Source organism: Centrocercus urophasianus, unplaced genomic scaffold (assembly GCF_019232065.1).
Source record: "Centrocercus urophasianus isolate 14NV4802_14NV808 unplaced genomic scaffold, USGS_Curo_1.0 seq_34, whole genome shotgun sequence".
In the NCBI taxonomy this organism is placed as follows: Eukaryota; Metazoa; Chordata; class Aves; order Galliformes; family Phasianidae; genus Centrocercus; species Centrocercus urophasianus.
Genome location: NW_024884911.1, coordinates 5,649,406 through 5,667,706, shown reverse-complemented (window position 1 = coordinate 5,667,706; position 18,301 = coordinate 5,649,406). Strand labels below are relative to the sequence as shown.

Here is an 18,301-nt window from a genome sequence, read left to right as displayed (position 1 = left end):
CCTGACCCACATTTCTTTGTGAACCACAGAGAGTTAAAGGCCGGCTGAGGCCCCGAAGCATGAACTTTATGCATATGTAGCTCATGTAATACAATTATACATTAATATATAACTAACAGTCACGGTAATACAACATTACAGTAGGTAGATTATCCCATCTCCTGTAATTTATTACTGTTATTTGTAATCCATTAGTGTCCAGAGCTGAACTCGGGTCAGAGTGCAGTGTCCTGGCACACTCGGTGACAGCGGGACGATGACATCCCTGTGCTGTGGGGCTGCATCCCACGCTGTGCCACCAGCAAGACCCAACCCAATGGGGCTGCCTCCCCATGGCACTGGGATCCCCTCACCCCACGGCTTTGGGGCTGTGACCCCCAGCACCGTGCAGCCCGCATCTGGGACATCGCATCGTTATTGCAGCAGAGGAATTCCAGTTGCCTTTGAGGGGAAGGAACAAAGCCTAACTGGTTTCATGCAGCCGCCAATTAATCTTGATCGACACCACCCTGCATAGTGAGTCATCCACCCGAAGTCAATTTACATTTTTATTAAATCACACAGGAAAATTAGAAGCGTTATTACTTCCCTCCGATTCAATACGCGTTCTGTGTTCCCCCACCATTCAGGGTGTGGGAAAACATCCCGACCCTCCAAGTTTAACCATTTCTATTCCTACACAAAGCCTGGAAATAGATCGGCACGAGGGCAGTGGAATAGAAACCACCATTCCCCAAAGCTGGAGCATCATCATCCCCATCACTGGCACATCGATACTCATCACCAACGGATGCCATCCAGCCCCAAAACCAAATCACAACACTGCATCAGCCTCACTGCTACAACAGAAGCATCACAACTCAGCATCAATTGATTTATGGGCTCCACACGATGCAAGCAGATCTGTGCATCAGCAGGAAATGGACCTCCTGAGAAAGATAAAAGAATGGGTGCGTGCCTGCAGATGAGGAGATATTACAGGGCTTCTCCATGCTTGTTGTGCACGTCTCCATGGGTAGTTAGTGGGGTTAAAGAAGACGAAGGGTCTCCTCTAACCACTGTAATTAAGATTTGCTGAACAGGAAGCCCCAAAGCTCCCACCTTCATCCTCCTGGTATGGGGATGGAGAGTCCCTGCACTGGAGAGCACTTCATCTGACTCGGTCAGAAGATCATTTCTCAAGGATGAATGCTCTTACGATGAAAATATTTCTCAAGGATGAACACTGTTTGCTAAGTCCAATCAATTCCAACTGCGTTTCCTGTGGACGGAGCAAGAGGAAGGAGGAGAATTTCCATTTTGTGATTAAAACCCTGAAGTTCTACATTTTTCTTCTCAATCAGTACAAAAGCACTGTTTGAAGCATCCGTGCTTCCTGCCAAAGGGGAACGAGACTCCAAGTTTCAACCGCGCTCTCTGCAACCCAATCAGCTGCATCCCAAACCAGGACCAAAACCCCGTGTGATGCTCAGGGCTGCAGAACCCACAAACCCATCCTCGTCCCTATGGCAAACCCATCACCACAGCTCTCCAGACTCCGCATGCTGCTGCACAAAAGCAGGTTTTAAAATAACAGCAAGAATTTGGAGTGGAAGATGAACAACACGTGGCTGGATTCTGCTGGATCCCACGCTCTGCCCCCCAGCCCCAGCACAGCTCTCCCATGGATGCTGGCTCACACCCCAGGGCAGCACCCCATCACCCCACTGGGCACACCAAAGCAGCCTTCTCATGCCCCAGGTTCAACATGGGCAAACTCCCCAGCCTGATTCAGCACTGCCCACCAGCAAGCAACGCTTCAGGAAGCACACGGCTGCTCAAACCCAAGCTGCAAGCCATCAGTGCTCCCCCAGCCCATCCCCAAGGAGTGATTCCCAGCGAGGGAATCCCTTCCAAGAGCAGCACCACACAGCCTGCATTTCCCAGGCTGCCTCCAAAGGGCCTTTTGCAAACTCCCCCCGTGCCCACTGCCTTTCTGAAGTCCCGTTTTTCTACTCCACCACAACCCCCACCAACCCCGCCTTCCTCGTTTTCCTTCTCCGACTGCTGACCCAGATTTCATAATGAATGAATCCATGCAGCGCTCTTCAGACTTTAATTATTTTTTCACTTTTTCTCATCATACATTATGCATCAATAAGAGGGGGGGGGGGGGGGGGCCAAAAAAAAAACCCACACAGCACAATTAATTTCAGCTTGAACGGTTAACTCCTGCCTATTGCTAATAGCAAAAGTGCCTGCAAATTGCAGTTCTTATTTTAGACCTCACGTTAATGGCGGGGATGAAAACAAACAGTTTTCAAGAGGCTGAAAACAACCAGTGCATTTCTTCACACAAACTGCTTTGCCGGGCTCTTTACGGGGAGAATCCATCACGCGCCAACCCCTTCTTTCCCAGCATCACCCCATACCTCCATCTGAAATCCCAGCCCTGCCCTGGGAAATCCCAGCACCAGATCCCCCCCCGGCTGTCATCCCAGCCCCCCACCCACACAAGTCCCAGCAAAAGAAAACAAACACACACCAAGAAGGGCCCCAATCAGATCCCTCCGCCGTGTACTGAAAACACCTTTGACCCAAATTCCGGCTGCAGGATGGAATTCCCCCCTCTGCGGGCACAGCGCTGGGGTGACAGCAGTGTGTGTGTGTGTGTGTGTAAGAAGGGTAAGCTCCCCTCGCAGCCCCCCACGCCTAACAGCACTCGGGTGCCTTCATTGGATGCAAAGTGGCTGTGATTTCATACCATCACATGATCCGACAGCAGCCCACCTCTCCCTCCCCTCCCAGGTGCGCGGTGAAGCTATGGGAAGCGCACGGAAAAGCATCTCCCAGCACAGCCAGCCGCCTCCAGATGAGCTGCAGGTTGCAAACCCGTGGAAATTGGGGGGGGTGGGGGTGGTTACAGGAGAGCTTTCAACCCGAAGAAAATGGAATCACACAGATTTCTCCCCTGCAAAAACACCCAGAGAGCGACGCTGCGCCGGAACGCATGCCTCGCATTTTTGCTGCCTGTCGGTTTGCAAAGCGGCTCGCAGCACCATCCAGCTTTGCTATGAGGAGAACGGCTGGAATTATTCTGCTCTGGTCACTGGGTTGCAGCTCAGGAGCCAGGTGAGGCTATGGGCACACAGCCCCACGGCTCAGCAGAACCTCAGCTGCTGAGCCGTGAATTTGTCCTCCTCTGAATTTGTCAACACCTTTGCAAGAAGTTTCCTGGGGAGCGGGGAGAAAGGAGATTACCAAGTGCTGACAAGCCTGCAGGATGCTGTCAAGACGCCCTGCTTGCTGTCAGCCTGTGCTCAGCATCATCCCAGCAGAGCGTGGACCCTGGCGATGCCACCCAGGATGGGGCACCATAGGGCTGCATCACCTGCACCCACCGAGCTCCCCCTCCTCCTGGCAATGGGAACCAACAACCCTCCAGGAAAGCTGTTTTTGGAGGCTGCTGAATTTTTCTTGGCACTGCTCGGTGCGCTTTGCATTCACTTGAAAATCCCAAGCATTTTAATATAGCCGGAATATTTGCTTGCAGGAGGACTTAGCTACCCACCAAACGCTTCCCAACCTCTGCAGAGCCCCCCCAGCTGGGGATGGGGACACTGAAACAGAGCACGAAGCCATGCTGCCCAGTGCTCCCAGCACCACAGTGGGGTGAGCTCCCCCAGCCACCAGCAGCTCACCCTGTCCCTCTGTTGACTTTGGCTGCGTCCTTTCCTAGGGGCATCCCTCCCTTGGCCTGGGGAAAAGCCCTTTTCCCCCCTCCCCCCGCCAGCGTTTCATCTATTTTAAGATCAGAGGCCTAAAATTAGCCCCGCTCACACAATGGGGCCCCAGATTTAATCCCTTCCCAACCATAAGCCACCGTTTGCAACCTTCCTGCAAATTTCTCCGGCCATCCAAACGAAGTAAATAAATAAACAAACTGGAAACCACCTGAGGGCCAAACTGTTCCATTTAAAAATAAATGTACCCACACGACCACTGCTGCCACCCACGGCAACGTGGCATTCTGCTGACATGGCTCAGAGCATGGCCACAACCCAGGCCATTCACCACCAGCACTGCCAGCCCTCCTCTTGCAAACCTTCACAGGGGAGCGGAGAGACGCTCAGGCTGCAAAGCTGCATGTGCAATTTGCTCCTCCACGTTCAACCTAACCGGTGGGGTAATTGGACGGACCTTGCTTAGAGCAAAACAATTAGTTAATATTTGTTAAGTGCCCTGGAGTTAATTAATTGCCATTGACTCATTAGCTAGACTTCAGCCTCCGTGCACAGCTGGAAGCCATCCCTGCACGGCACAGCCACGCACAGCTCCCTGCCCACCTCCCTTCCATAGCCTGTATCCCCTTTCCAACCCCAGGGCAGCGGGAGCAGAGCAGCTCCCATCCCAAACCACAGCAGTGATGCTCCTGGAGCACAGTGCAGCCCCCCGGGATGGATGCGAGCAACGCAGGTGTTGGCCAACCCACCCTCCATCCCTCTGCAGAAAACAGTATTTCACCCCAAAGATATCCCCACGGTGAGACCCTCCTTGCTTAGCAAACCACCACGCTCCTAGGGCACCTTCCCAGGGACAGAGCCACGTGTGTCCCCATCCCGAGCACCCCAGGGGGCCGGCAGCAGCCCAGCACACAGAGCTGGCCAACAGCAACAAACTCGTGTGCGAAAAAACTCGGTGAGGAAGCAATATTCAGCTTGACTCTTCCCAAGCTTCTATTGTAAACAGCGCCGCGGATGGGTTTGTTTTATTTGCTTTCATTAGGAAAACACAGCCCGGATGGTCCTGCTGTCCTCGTGGGGGGCAGCGAGCTAACAGCACCACAGAGCATGGCAACCCTATGGAAACACAGCCTGCACAGCTCACCTCAGCCAAAGTGCAGCCCCAGAGGTGGCACACAGGCGCCCTGCGGCAGCTGGGATGCAAGCAAGCACCTGGGGATGGATAAATCTCATATGTTGGCTCCCAAGGCAGCTGTAGCCAACACGGTTTGTGGGTTAGGGAGAAGCTTCCTATCCCCACCTCCCAGCCTGGGCAGGTAGCAGCATTCAGCCCTGCCTCCATCTCGGACAGCACAAAGGCAAGCAAAGCCCAAAGCCGAGACGAGCTTCAGACACCGCCGAGTTAAAAATACATATTTTTCAGACAAAAGTTCAGTCCCCAAATGGGAAGAGAATCCAGGAAAAATGCAGCAGGCCCGGCTGGTGGCCGGCTTCCAGCACCTCCCTTCGGAGGAATCCGCCGAGGAGTCTCTGCTAATCCGCCCAGGACACACCAGCATTTCTTCCTTGTGCACTGGGGCTGGGTTTTCGGTTTTTTTTTTCCGTCTGCTCAGCAGATTTGACATTTGCTGGGGGACCGAGCAGGGGCACCGCGCTTCGTGTCCCTGTCACAAAGCCAGGGGCTGCAGGTAGGGAAAAGCAGCGACAGTGCAACAGCCTGGTGCCACTGCGAGCGCTATACAAACCAACAGTAGCAACTCTGTGCCTCGGTTTCCCCTCCCAAAGCAGGAGCCCATCCTTCAGGGCTGCAGAGGGGAAAGCCCCCCCCCAACTGCTGCTCAGAACAGCTCCTGGAGGAGCACGGCTCTGCTGCACAGCTCTGTTCATTACATGGCTCTGTTGCAAGGCTCTGTTTGTTGCATGGTCTCCAGTACCTGTCTGGGTTCCAGCAGAAACCCTGATTTTCAGCAGCTCACGTGTCAGAACTCCCTGCTCCACGCCAACTTCTCCAAAAGGATGTCCAAGCCCTGGTCTCATCCCAAAACAGAGGAAAAGCAGCAGCAGTGGGAGCCAGTAATAAAAGTAAAGATGGTAACAGTGTGGGCAAGAGGATGGAACAAACCTGTTCCAAGCACTGTTCTGCAACTGGATCCTTTATGGATGGTAACGGGACGGGACACCGTTGGCATCACCTCCTGTATGGGTTTGCTCTCCCCAGAGAGACAGAGCAGCCCAGATTGGGGCACACAGACAGGCATGGCCCCAGCCTGGTCCCACACAGCTCTATGCTCCCCCCAGGAGCTGCCGCCAGGCCAGCACTGCCCCCCCTCCCAGTGATATGCCCACGGAGGAATTTGCACTTCATTCTTTGACACCCGCTTTAATTATAGGTCTCGAGTTGGCTTCGGTCTTTCACAAGAGCCTGAGCTAATTTCCTGATCCCCTTTCCACGGGAGGGTTTGTGAGTCACTCGCTCCTTCTGTATACAAACAAAGGCAGGGGGGGGTTGCCAAAACCCTGAGTGCTGTGGGCTGCCCCAGCCCAGCATGGACACCAAACCTCAGCACTGCCTTCCCCTGCAAGGAGAGCAGCAGACAGACAGATCAGGGCAGGAGGTGACACCTGACATCCTGAAAGGCTCGTGGCACGCAGGGACGCTCCATCCTTGCCCACCAGTCAGTGCTTCCTATTCTCCAACAGCAGAACGCTGCTGGTCTCTCCAGTCCTCAGTCAGAAACCAACTCCTTAAGTGCAGCACAGTATGGACTTCAGCTGTCTGAATGTCACCGTCACTCAGTTCGAGGAGGCAGGGGAAATTCTCAGCAGCCAGGTGAACCTCTCTGGTCTCCAAAAGCATCCCCAAAGGCAGTGCTGCTCACACTGCACGGTGCAGCTCAGGGCACAGGAAAGGAACTCTGAGCTCGCAGCCCCGCGCTGCCCTTGTGGAGTTTTTTTCACCCCAGTCATGAGACAGGGCGGATGCAGCTCAGGATAAATCATCAACCACAGCAACAGGACAGAAGCAGGAGGCTGTGCAGGACCGCTGGTGCCTGTAGCTCAAAGGGAGCCCATTGGAATCAACGCTTCCAGCTTTATGGTGGAGGCCTTCCAGGCCCACTGCAGGGATGAGCATCCATCCTCGCACAGCATCTCCCCTTTCTTTTTCCCCAGCCCCAGAACTGAGGGTAGAAGGGGAAAGAAAATCCATACATGTCATTGCTGAGCTGCAATGACAGCACGAGGAGAGCAGTGGGGCACAGCCTCCCCCCCCCAGTCACAGCTCCTCTGAGCCAATCCTCATCCATCCCAAAAAAGCATCCTGCAGAGGGATCAGCCCAAGCTCCGCATCCCCACGGGATCCCTCCATCCCTAGGGCAGCTCTCAGAGGAGGGATGTTCCGCCTTTCTTCTCTTGCAGGATTAGACACACTTCTTTTCTCTGGTTGCTTTTCAAAGGAGAAGCTTTTTATCACAGCTGATCCCCGGGGGGGAAACCTTTTTCTCTCACTCCTCCTCCTCCTCCCTCCCTCTTTCACAGGGGGGTGAGGGGAAGAAGTTTGCCTTCATCTCAATCTCTTTGCTGACAGGCACTAAGGACGGACGGATGGATGGACAGATGGATGGATGGACAGACAAGGAACTGGGTCCCCACCCCTGCTCGCTGTGGTTTCCCTGAGAACACCCAGCAAAATCCCAGCTCCTTATTTCGAAAGCCCAAAGCCATTGCAAAAGCCACCCAACAAACGCTGGCTGCGCAGCAGCAGCTCCGAGCGGCTGCAGGTGCTCCACGCTCACCTACCTGCTCCCCCCCTGCTTCCCACAGGCTGCAATTCTGCTTTCCAATGTTAGATGGATTTCTCTCCCCCACCTCTTCCTGACTGCTGCGGAACAGATCAAACCAAAGAGAGGAAACCGACACTTGGAGCTGGCAAAGCTTTAGACATGCACAGCTATTTTTACGGGCTGCTCGCATGCTACAAGTGTGCCTAAGAGTGGGGACTGCAGCACGAGGGGCTCTGCAGACACTCAGGGCTGCCCACGGCCATTCACACCCCAATATGGAACCCCATTGCGTTGGAGCCTCCGAGCTCTCCTTGCTACCACACCAGCAGCAAACTGTGTGGATTCTGACTGCCGGCCCCACTTCAGCTTTTTCTCTTTATTTTTAGGCATCCCCTTAAAACTATAGAGGAAATCATCCAAAAGAAGTTTCTTCACCCGGCCTGTCAGCTTGAGGAAGTGAAATTAAAGCAGGACAAAAAAGAAAAAAACCTGAATCCTAATAAATCACACATCCACGCACACCAAATTGGAGAAATCTGGGCATGCCTCCAAAGCCAAGTAAATGGATGATAAACAAAACAAACCTAGCTCTACCCAGCAATAAAGGCTTTCACGTTTGGAATGTCTCACCCTGGAATCGCTTCCATTGACGGCACAGCCAGGGGAAGCCACTGGGCTCCCATATGAAGCTGTGCCTCCCCAAATCCACCCGGACCTGTGATGCCAGCCCAGTGCTGAGCTCCGAGCATCAGCATCCCTCCCGTGCTGGCCCTGTGCCCTCGGAGCTGAATGGGGCCTTTCTGCAAAGAGCATTGAGGCTGCAGGAAAATCCTGCCCAGCCTCACCCAGAGTGGGGAGAAAGGGGCCTGGAAATGGCAGCAGTGCCCTACAGCTCGTGGGAGCTGTGCTCTGTGCACCCCACAACATGTTGCGGGATCAAAAAACAAAGGCCAAAAAGATTAAGGGTGAGGATGTTGGAATAACCCCCCTCCACACAATGGGAGAAAGAAAAAGCAGCAGCAGGTCTCCTTTTAAGCTTTAGATGCTGATTCCATTGATATGGATGCAGCACAGCCATGCCCACCTCCTGCCCACTGCACGGGGTGAACCTTTTCAGAGCATGCAGCAGGAGAGCCAAGGGCAGCTCGCAGCCTTGCAGCAGGGCGAAATGATGGAGAACAGCCCAGTGCTACAGCTGCAGCCTCCTCGTGCCACAACCAGACTTTGGGAGCCCATGGCACAGACCCACATGGCACAGCCAGGCTGAGAGCCGAGGGGCTGACAGCACAGCCAGCAGAAAGCAAGATGTGAGACCACGCAAGGACACAGCGCGAGCATCCCTCCCCTGCCTGCACCCAGCCCCGTTCCTCTGCTTTCTTCCCAGCACAGATGGCCACGAAACAGTTAAAGTTTTCCCAGCAGGGCTCTCTGGTTAAAAGTCCACCGGGCATTTTCCCATCGCGGACTTTAGCCCCAGCACACAGCCACGATAACACAGCAGTGCCACGGGGCAGCTGCGGGATGGGTGCTGCCAAGGTGGGCGTCCCTGGCAAAACACAGGGCAGGAAACTGCAAACCGGGGCGCAGAGCAGCGTGGGGTTTTAAAGCAGAACGAGGTTGCACAGCTCTGCTAAAGAGGAATGGCAGTGCTGTGGTTATGGGGTGTTGGACACCCTACCAGAGCCCCAGTGACAGCACTGCTGCGGTGCTGCAGCCTCTCTGCCACCAGGGCTGCACATACCCTTCTTTAAAAGCTGGGTGATGTAATCAATCGGTATTTATAATGCTGAAAACATCCCAAAGCTCCATCTCTTCCAGCTCCCAAGCACACTGTGTACTCTTAATAAAGTAATTGCAATGATGAATAGCTCCTTATAACATTCCTCTTCTGCAGCTACCGACGTGGCCGGGAGTGCGAGTGAAAGCCTTTCTCCTAACTCTCCTCCAAAGCACATGCAGGATTTCACCTTCTCACAGCAGAACATACACTGAAAGTCTGGAACACATGAACTCCTGCTCCCCACCCCAGCCATCCTAATGCCTTCATAATAAAGTCAGCAAATCACTGCACGTCAATCCCAGCCCTCAGCTCCCTGATGGGAAACTCAGCCCACCCAATGGGATCAGTGAGAAACGCTGACTCCACAGCAGCTGGGGGGGTACCTGCAGCCCCCAGCCCCACAGCTCGGGGCTCCTTTCCCCAGGTCTTGGAGCAGGTCTGTGGGTTTAATCATTTGCACGGAAGTCCTTGCGTGCTTGTCCTTTCCACACTGATAACTATAGGACAGGCCAACGCTTTATTTTTTTGGTCGAGTCACTTCTACCTGATTAATTTGCACTGTCCCCCCTCCACCAGCTGAAGTTTCCCACCCCATTCAAAGCCTTTAGTCCCACCCAGGGAATCAAAAGACTTCCTGAGCCCACCATCAGACCCTGCTCTCCGGGTGCTTTCCACGCAGCCTCTGCTCCCAACCCCTTACAGCAGAGCAGTGGGAGAAGGGCATCATCCATCCATCGGACTGAGCAGGTGACAAATACAGTGGGTGACAAGAAGAGACCTGGGGCCAACGGGTCCAAGCAGGAGACCTGATGGGAACACAGATCAGCCCCGCAGCGCCTGGGCTCACGGGATGCGGGGAGGTGTGCGTATCACAGTGCTGCTCCCCATGAGAAACCCCTGCCCTGCAACAACTCCTGCACACACCCGGAGGCCTCAAAGCTCTGCTGCAAAACCCAGACGTGGCGTTGCCTCTGCTCTCATGGTGCAGCACCCAGCCGACCGGCCCAGGAGGAAAAGCAACAGCCTTGAGCAAACCAAGCACCCGGGCTCAGCAACCCTCCGGTGACCCACAGCCTCCCGTTCCCACAGGTTAAACCTGCCCTACAGGTGGGGCCCAAAGAGCTCCGGATGGGAACTGCTGGTTTGCCCTGAGCAGAGGCTGAAAGCTGAGCGGGATGCACTGCCCCAATAACCAAAACAGGGCCGGGTCCGACCCCAGAACCCCAATGAATTAAATCCACGTCTCCCAACCCTATAAGCAGCAGAGAACCCCGCTGAGAGGAAGCAACGTGGGGTGCAGCAGCCCCTTGGTACACATGGGATGCTCTGAGCCGGCTGGGAGCTGTTTAGATAAAGTCTCTGACATTTGCAAACAATGGGTATCAGCTGGCCCAGGGCCAGGCTATCTTGAGCAGGGATCACAGCTAAGCCTCCCTAAGTGCTTAAATGGGGGCCCCCGCAGGTATCCCTCCCTACAGCATGAATTCTTCCCCCAACCGCAGCCAACACTGCACAACTCTGCGTGTGCAGGACAGACTGGCAGACAGAAGCCTTCCCTTTGCTAGGACAAGGGACTTAGGGCTGCCTTGTGCAGGACAGCTTCCAGCCTGGATAACTGCATCGTGCCCCACTCGGATAGCAGCATCCCCCAAACAGCCCCACAGAGGCACAGGACAGGCACACTCATGGTACAAAGCATTAATGCTGCCCCGTGCAGCACAGCATGCCCACGACTTGCTTAGGTGTGCAGAAAACTTCAGCTTCTGACAGGTTTACCCTAACAGGAAGGGAGCCTGGGTGGCCCGTGTAGGTACAGGAAACTCCTTTCTATCGCGCTCATCGCTCCGTTTCCTCTGGATTTCTTTAACCTTTCACTCGAGCCCTGATTTATGCCTTCACACTGATTTTTTGCATGCGTGCAATTCCATTTCCCCTTCTCTCCACCAGCAAAAAAACACAGCGACACCCCAACGCCCACCCAGAGCAACATCTGCAGGGAAACCTTCTGAGGACAGATGGCAGCGTGCACACATCCCTGTGTTCCAAAGCAGGGACTGTGGGGACACAGCCCCACAGGACACCAAGAGGTTTTTTGCTGCAGCCCAACCCCAAAAAGCAAAGCATGGATTTAAATTTGGATGGAACAGCCTTGCAACCAAACGGGGAGGCAGCCTTCGTGCCACCTCCATGTCCCCTAGGTGGGGGGGGGGATTAGCAGCTTGTTTCCAGCCTGGGAGAAATCCGGGTGCAAAACGTCAGACAATGTCAGGAAGCATATCAGCTTCCCCGAGCTGACAGAGGAGAACGTGCCTTTGCTGAGGTTAAAGGCTCCGGGCAGCATCCGAGCACCAAGAGAGAGAGACAGCGCCTGGGAGCAGGGCAAGGGATGGGGCAGGAGCACAGTGCCACGCTTCAGGCTGGGAAGCAGAAGGAGAGCTGCAGGGTGAGCCAGGATTGCAGCTCGGTGTCATTGCCACGGCACCAGGCTGGTCTCCTGCACAGCCACCCGCTCACAGCATCCCGGAGCCTTGCGCTGCACAGCAGGGAAATGAAGTTGCAAAGGTTATCGCTTGGGTGCTTGGCTGAGCAGAAAAAACCCACGCGGGAAACGAGCAGGGAAAGCAGAGGGGGTTGGGGAGCAGAGGGGAAGGGGTGAGGGGCTCAGCACGGCCCCATAGCCAAAGAGAGGGCATGGAGCTCAGCCACACCACTGCGCTCCCACTCCAAAAGAGATCCTGGGAAAATAAATGTTAAGGCTGCTCTGAAAGTTTATCTGTTCTCACGAGAACGGGAGCGAGCGTGCCTGACTCCACCATAGAGATGTCATTATTTTCATGCATCTGCCTTACCCAATTTTATTTAGTTGCTTTCTGCACCATTTCATGCTCATTCTGCTGCTGAGCTAGACAATTGCTTTATAACTCTAGGGTGCAATTTCACTGTCTGTGAGCCACACGCACGCACGGAGCTGCACCTCCCTCCCTTCCTCCCCACATTTGGGGGTTGCATGGAAATGTTTTAATTACCCAAAAAAAGAAAAATCAAAAAACGAGAGTGAAATTTAAATTACAACACGGATAACTGTGAGGTGTCATACGGGGGGGGAGAAGAGCCGGACAGCAGCAGCTCCCCGTTAGGAAGGAGGATGACAAACCAGAGGATGATTTTCTCTCTCATGCTCAGCGAGGGCCGGAGGGCAGAGAGCTGTGAATCACGCTGGGTTTTACAATCCATTGAGAGCCACACTTGAGCAAGTGCAGGTCGGGAGGAGGGCTGGATCTGCAGGTGCCGAGCTGCCAGCCAGCCCCTTGCAAAGCACTCCAGCTCCTTGCCCTCAAGCTCCAACCCCACACCCCAGCCACGTTGAAGTGCAAGGAGTGGGAGCTCCGAACACAGCCAAGCAACGTGGGGCTGCGCACATCCCCACCGGCGAGCACCTCCGGCACAACCTCTGCTGATACGCCGCTATCTGCCACCAGCTGCAGCGTCAGGGGCCACCGCTCCTCTGCGCGCAGCCTCCCGCTCCCGATAAAGCCGATCCTCTTCCAAAAACAGGGCACCAAAACGAGGAGCCGGGAGGGGCGGGGGGTGCTCCAGCACCCAGGGGGGAGACGCAGGGGCTGCTCCTTCTGCGGGCAGCGCAGCCGCCTCGTGCCAGCCCTTCCGCTCTTGCTTCACCGCCGCCGTTGCCTCACCGCGCTCTGCAATGGGGACGTGGGAGCCGCGCTGCCCACGAGACGAAATCGCAGCTCCGCAGCCCACAGAGTTCACAGCAACAACAAAAAAAAAAAAAAAAAAACAAAAAAAAAAAAAAAAAGAAACTTTCCGGCAGCGCTTCACCCGTCGGCCAAAAATGGAAAAACAAGAATGAGACGGGGCTGCCTTCACATCGCCAGCTGGAAGCAGGCACGCACCCGGCCCAGCACTGCTGGCAGCCCCGCTGCAAAGGATTTGCCGTGGAGCTGTGGGGCTGCCCCTCGTCTCTCCCCCCTCCCCTTTTAAGTCAGTGCAATCTGAAGAAAGCCAAGACTGCGCAAAAGAGGAGAGCGCGAGAAGTAAGGAGCAGACAGGAATGCCGTTCCTGTTTTATTGGTCGCAAATACCAGGGCTGCACCTTTTATCTCCTCGCTCCGCAGCGATCTCGCACCCGACGCAACATCAGGAAAGGGTCACGGATCACACAAGACCCAAACTCGAGGTTCAAACCATACAGAAAATTGGCTCTGATGGCCCCAATGCCAGCCGTAGGGAGCCCCTGCAGCCCCACAGGGCAATGAAGCCACCAAAGCAGCTTTCCCTTCACTACCAATGCAACAGTGGAAAGCAAGAGACTGATCCAGCACTCCGGGGGACCAAGTTCCCAATGTCTCCTCCCATTGGGACGCACGGAAGGGCAGGAGGAAGGGATGCAATCCTTACCCCAACAGAACCAAGACTTGGGGTGTTGCTTCTTTCCCCACTTGGAGCACTCAAGTGAAAGCTTCTCCCCACTCCCAGCCCTAAAAGCCACTTGCATTGGCCACCTGAACCTCCAAGTGACCACGAGCCCAAAGCAGACAAGCACAGCCCGATGGCGTCACCACTGCAAGGCCAAAGCCCCCCAAAACCCCCAACAAATCCCACCTGCCTCCATTCCCCACCCAGCCCCATCCCAGCACCCAACCCCACACACCGGGCTGGGGGCCCGGCAGCCCCAGGTGCAGCCTAAAAAACCCAACCAAACAAATGTTTTGTGCTTAAGAGTGGTCTGTTTGAACAGGATTAGTTTTTAACTCCACGTTAAACAACATTTCAAAGGGGGGGGGGAGCAGCATTCGGGTTTTTATGTGAACTGTCTGCATGCGAACTGCTCTCTGTTTATCCCAGAGGACACCTTCTATTTCCAAATGCTCCTAAAATCTCCGGTTGCTTCACCTTTTCCTTCACTTTTTCTAAGCCAAACGCAGTCTGAAACAAAAATAAGGCCAATTCCCAGAGTCGGTTCCCATTTAACAAGAGGGCATTTTTCCGAGGCAAGGTCTGAAAATCACGGTGCATGCGGGGATCCTTCTGCAGGGGTTTTTAAACCCTTATTTGCAATATGAATTCATCTGCTCCGTGCTGCCTTGATGTTCCAGCAGCCTTCGGAGAGACGCAGCCGCTGCTCCTCCCTGCAGGCACAGCTTTGCTTGGAGGAGGAGGAGGAAGGGGGGGGAAAATAAAAGCCCAGCAAAGAAGGAAACGTCAGAAAGCAGCTCTTCGTGCGCGTGTCAAACGTTCAAAGTTATTCCGGAGTCTCCGTGTAATAAAATACAGCAACTCCTGACAAAATCAATTAGAATAAAACCACCCGGGCTGCCTCCCCTATTGCTTTGTGGCTGGGCTGAAACGAGAGCCAAGCTGGGCCTGGGTGGGAGCAATGAGGGAACTGCCAGCACTGACCCCACATAGAGCCCCGAGCATCCCTCGGTACCACAAATGGAGGATAGGGTGGGGAGATGTGCTGGGGATGGGATGTGCTGGAGATGTGCTGGGGATGGGATCCATGCAGCAGGATTAATGAGAGCCCCACCAGGTGACTGAGGTGCTGGGGAACAGCCCAGCAGTGCCCTGCAGTGATGCAAGGTGTCCCAGCTGCACAGAGGAGCCAGGTTAATACACGGCATCGCTAACCCCTCGCCAACAGCAGGAGAGGTGTATGATAAAGGCTCCCAGGATATGTACAATAGGAGGCCTGGGATATTCATCACACGGGGCCTCAGATTATTTACGGCAAGAGCAACGCAGAGATTCCAACTTCAAGAGCCTAAAGGGAATCCCTGCTCACACAGCCCGATGCGTTGGGACGCTTTGGGACAGCTCAGGACCTCAGGCAGCCCCAACGCCACTGCACAGACACCCTCCACCCAAACCCTGGTTGGTTTTTAACCATCCCACAGCCAAACCCAACACTCACGGCGCACGAGGATCCAGCCCTGCACCCAGGGATATCAACAGAAAGGTTTTTTTTAACCTGTTTCTCCATCAGCGTTCACTTTTGCCCACCAGATGTGGGTGGGATGAAGGCAGGGCGTATTTTCCAGTGAAACATTTGGATTGCCCCCTCAGTTGTTTTTTTTCCTTCAACGGGAGCAAAATGCCAACCATAATATTTGCAAGGAATAACTAAAATTCTGCGGCTTTCACTCCCGCTCTCCTTTATACAAATAAAATGCCCCAAACACGAGGAACACAGATGCTCTCTCCTGCCCAGCAGGACAACACAGAGTAAATTCAGGGACCCTGCAAGGGTTTATTTCACCATCACAGTTGAGATTCTGATAAAGACAACAGTTCCTTCCTGCCTTCTTTTGCATGTGTCAGTCAGGAGAGGTCGAGCCCTGCACTCGGACAGCTCTGAGTGTGTCTGTTCTTCATCTCCTGATCCCATAGGGACCTCAGCACCGTTCAGCATCCCCCAGAAAGGGGCATGGTGATGCTCACTGGGACGCTCACCCAGGCAGTGACACCGTGTGCATCGATCCTATTTTCCCATTTCCCTCCCTATGGGTTTTCCCAGCAGCTGCAAAGGAGCAGAATGGGGGACAGCACACAGGTGCGGGTTCCCACTGACCCAACCCAGCACCTTCCACCTCCTCGGGAGCAAAGAGAAGGAAGCAACGTAGGGATTGCAACAGCCACGGTGAGCCACGCTTTTACCCAGAGATTTGGGAAAAGGCTGCTGCCCAAAGCACCAAGCTCTGCTACTTTCACACCCATCACCGACCCAACCTGGCTGCAGCCATAGAAAAGCGGGCACCAGGGGCTGCGGAGATGCCTGGGGATGTGGAGCCCTGGCAGGAGCCTCTGCCTGGCGTCTGCCACCCGCTGCTGAGGTGAGCAGCAAAACGAGATCCTACTATTAAAAGTGCCCGGTGCTGGCCATGTTTCCACCCATGACATCAGCGGGGTTATCTGAGTCTAACCAAGGGCAGGGCTTGGCCACAAGCCCCCACGCCGTTATCCTTTTTAGGCCAAACTGAGTTGAGATTTTGATGGGGCCACGCAGTACCAGAGCCCGCCTTTGACCCCGGCTGCTCCAGAAAGGCACCAACCATCCGAGCTCGGCTATTTTTTGCCCAGCTCCCAGCCACTGCCCTGGCAGAGCACCCCAGTGCCATGCAAACAGGAGTGGGCCCCTCTCCATCCCCTAGCTCAGGGCTCAGCACGGGCTCCACATGCTCCTTGCTCTCTCGAGCTGCCCACAAGCTCTGGGGCTCTGCCCATCCCCAAGCTCAGAGTGAGACCCAACTCTCCCCTTTCAATCTCAGCCCTCAGAGCCAAAGCTGAGGTTTTCAGCAATGTGCGACCAAAGGCCAATGGATAAAGTTGGAGAGGCTTTCCTGTAGCAAACCCCAACAACGCCCTTCCATCAACTGCAAGCCACGTTTTCCCCCTAACTTTGCATTTCTTGCTTATAGTCTGTCACCCCATGCTCCACCACTGTGCCCCCCTCACCTCCCTCCCCACCACACACACACTGCATTTAGAACTGAGCAGACCAACCCGTTGTTTTTCACTCACACCAGCATGCAAACCCCCTGCCAGACAGCAGCAAGGTGACACATGCTGCTGCTCCCACCCCCCTCCTCCAACATGACTAACACCACAGCATGCTACCAGCATCCACAGCAAGCCAGGCTCCCCAAGAAAACGTATGCACATCACCAGGGCCTAATCCTGATCACCCCACTCAGGGTCCCTCACCCACAACAGCACTGAAGGAAATGCCAGAACTTTGGGCAGCCAGCCTCACTATTAAACCAACAGTATGGGCACAGATGGACACTATTTGAGGGATATGTGATTCTGCATCCATCTGCTGACCCTATAGCAGGACTGGGCGGTTTTTTTTGGGGGGGGGGGGCGGGGGCACCTGCAGAGAGATGGTTTCAGCCCCAGCACCAACTTGGAACTTGGGAGCAGGCAGAGCAGCAGCACTCCGCTATCAGCACAGAGCACTGCACAACCGTGATTCCGGGGGCATTTCGGTAAAAACGAAACCCAAACAATCCCCCTTTCCCACCCCCAGCCCCTCCGTTCCTGAAGCCTCAGCACTGATTTAAAACCTCAGCACTGATTTAAAGCCCCGCCGGCCGCGCTGCGCGGTGGCAGCGATGCGGGCTCGGCCCCAATTCCTCCTCCCAGGGCTCGGCGCCAGGCGACTTCGCTAAAAGTTTGTTCTTCCCCCTCCCCGAGCCCTGAGCTCTGCAATATCGCTTCTGCTGAACGCCAGACGCAGGGAGGCATTCGCCCTTAACAAGCCAAGACTTGACTCCAGCACCGAAACGATGGCAAACTCCAGCTGGAAAGAGGGTTGAAAATGGAACTAAAGAGAGGAGGAAAAGAGAGGGGGGGAATATAATAAAGAGAGAAACGGAGAGAGGAAAGCAACAGCCGAGACAGCGCGCTGCCAGCCTCCCACCCCCCCACCCCCCCCCTCCCGCAGCACCGAGACCGGGCAACCAGGGGCTTCCCCGTTTGAAAATACCGCTTGCGCCGCCTCGCAACACAGTAATAATAATAATAACAATAATATAAATCCAAACCGAGAGCGCAGAAAAGCACCAAGTCGGCAGCCGGATGGAGGGGAGGGGGTGGGGGGAACAGCCCCCGGCTTTCCCCGAGAAGGGGCGCAGCGCATCCCGGCGCCGGGGGGGGGGGGCCGCCGGGGGGAAGGCGGCAGCTCCGGAGGCTGTTTGCGCTCTTTCCTATTTTCTGTATTCCCTCCCCCCCTTCTTCTTCTCCTTCTCCTCCGCTGTAGGAACGAAGCAGCCGCTCGGAACCCAACTCACCCAGTGGCAGGAAGTGTTTGGTGTCCATCGCTGGTGCTTAACTCATGCCAAGGGGCTTCGGTGGAGAGCGGCGGCGGAGGCGAAAAACACACACACACACACACGGCGCGCACAGGGGAGGAGGAGAGCGAAATCAAAGCGAAAGGGGAGAGGGAGGGGGAAGGGAGGGAGGGGAGGAAAAAAAAAAAAAAAAAAAAAAAAAAA

General features: G+C 54.8%; 1 protein-coding gene across 1 annotated transcript in view; it reads right to left on the bottom strand.

Moving 5' to 3' along the window:
• The window catches only part of RXRA (retinoid X receptor alpha), a 73,364-nt gene extending 55,110 nt beyond the window's left edge, over positions 1-18,254 (bottom strand). Inside the window, exon 1 of the mRNA XM_042830843.1 lies at positions 18,098-18,254. Within this exon, the coding sequence (XP_042686777.1) occupies positions 18,098-18,125 (28 nt within the window). The 5' untranslated portion in view covers positions 18,126-18,254. The remainder of the gene's footprint in view (positions 1-18,097) is intronic.
• Positions 18,255-18,301: the final 47 nt, after the last annotated feature.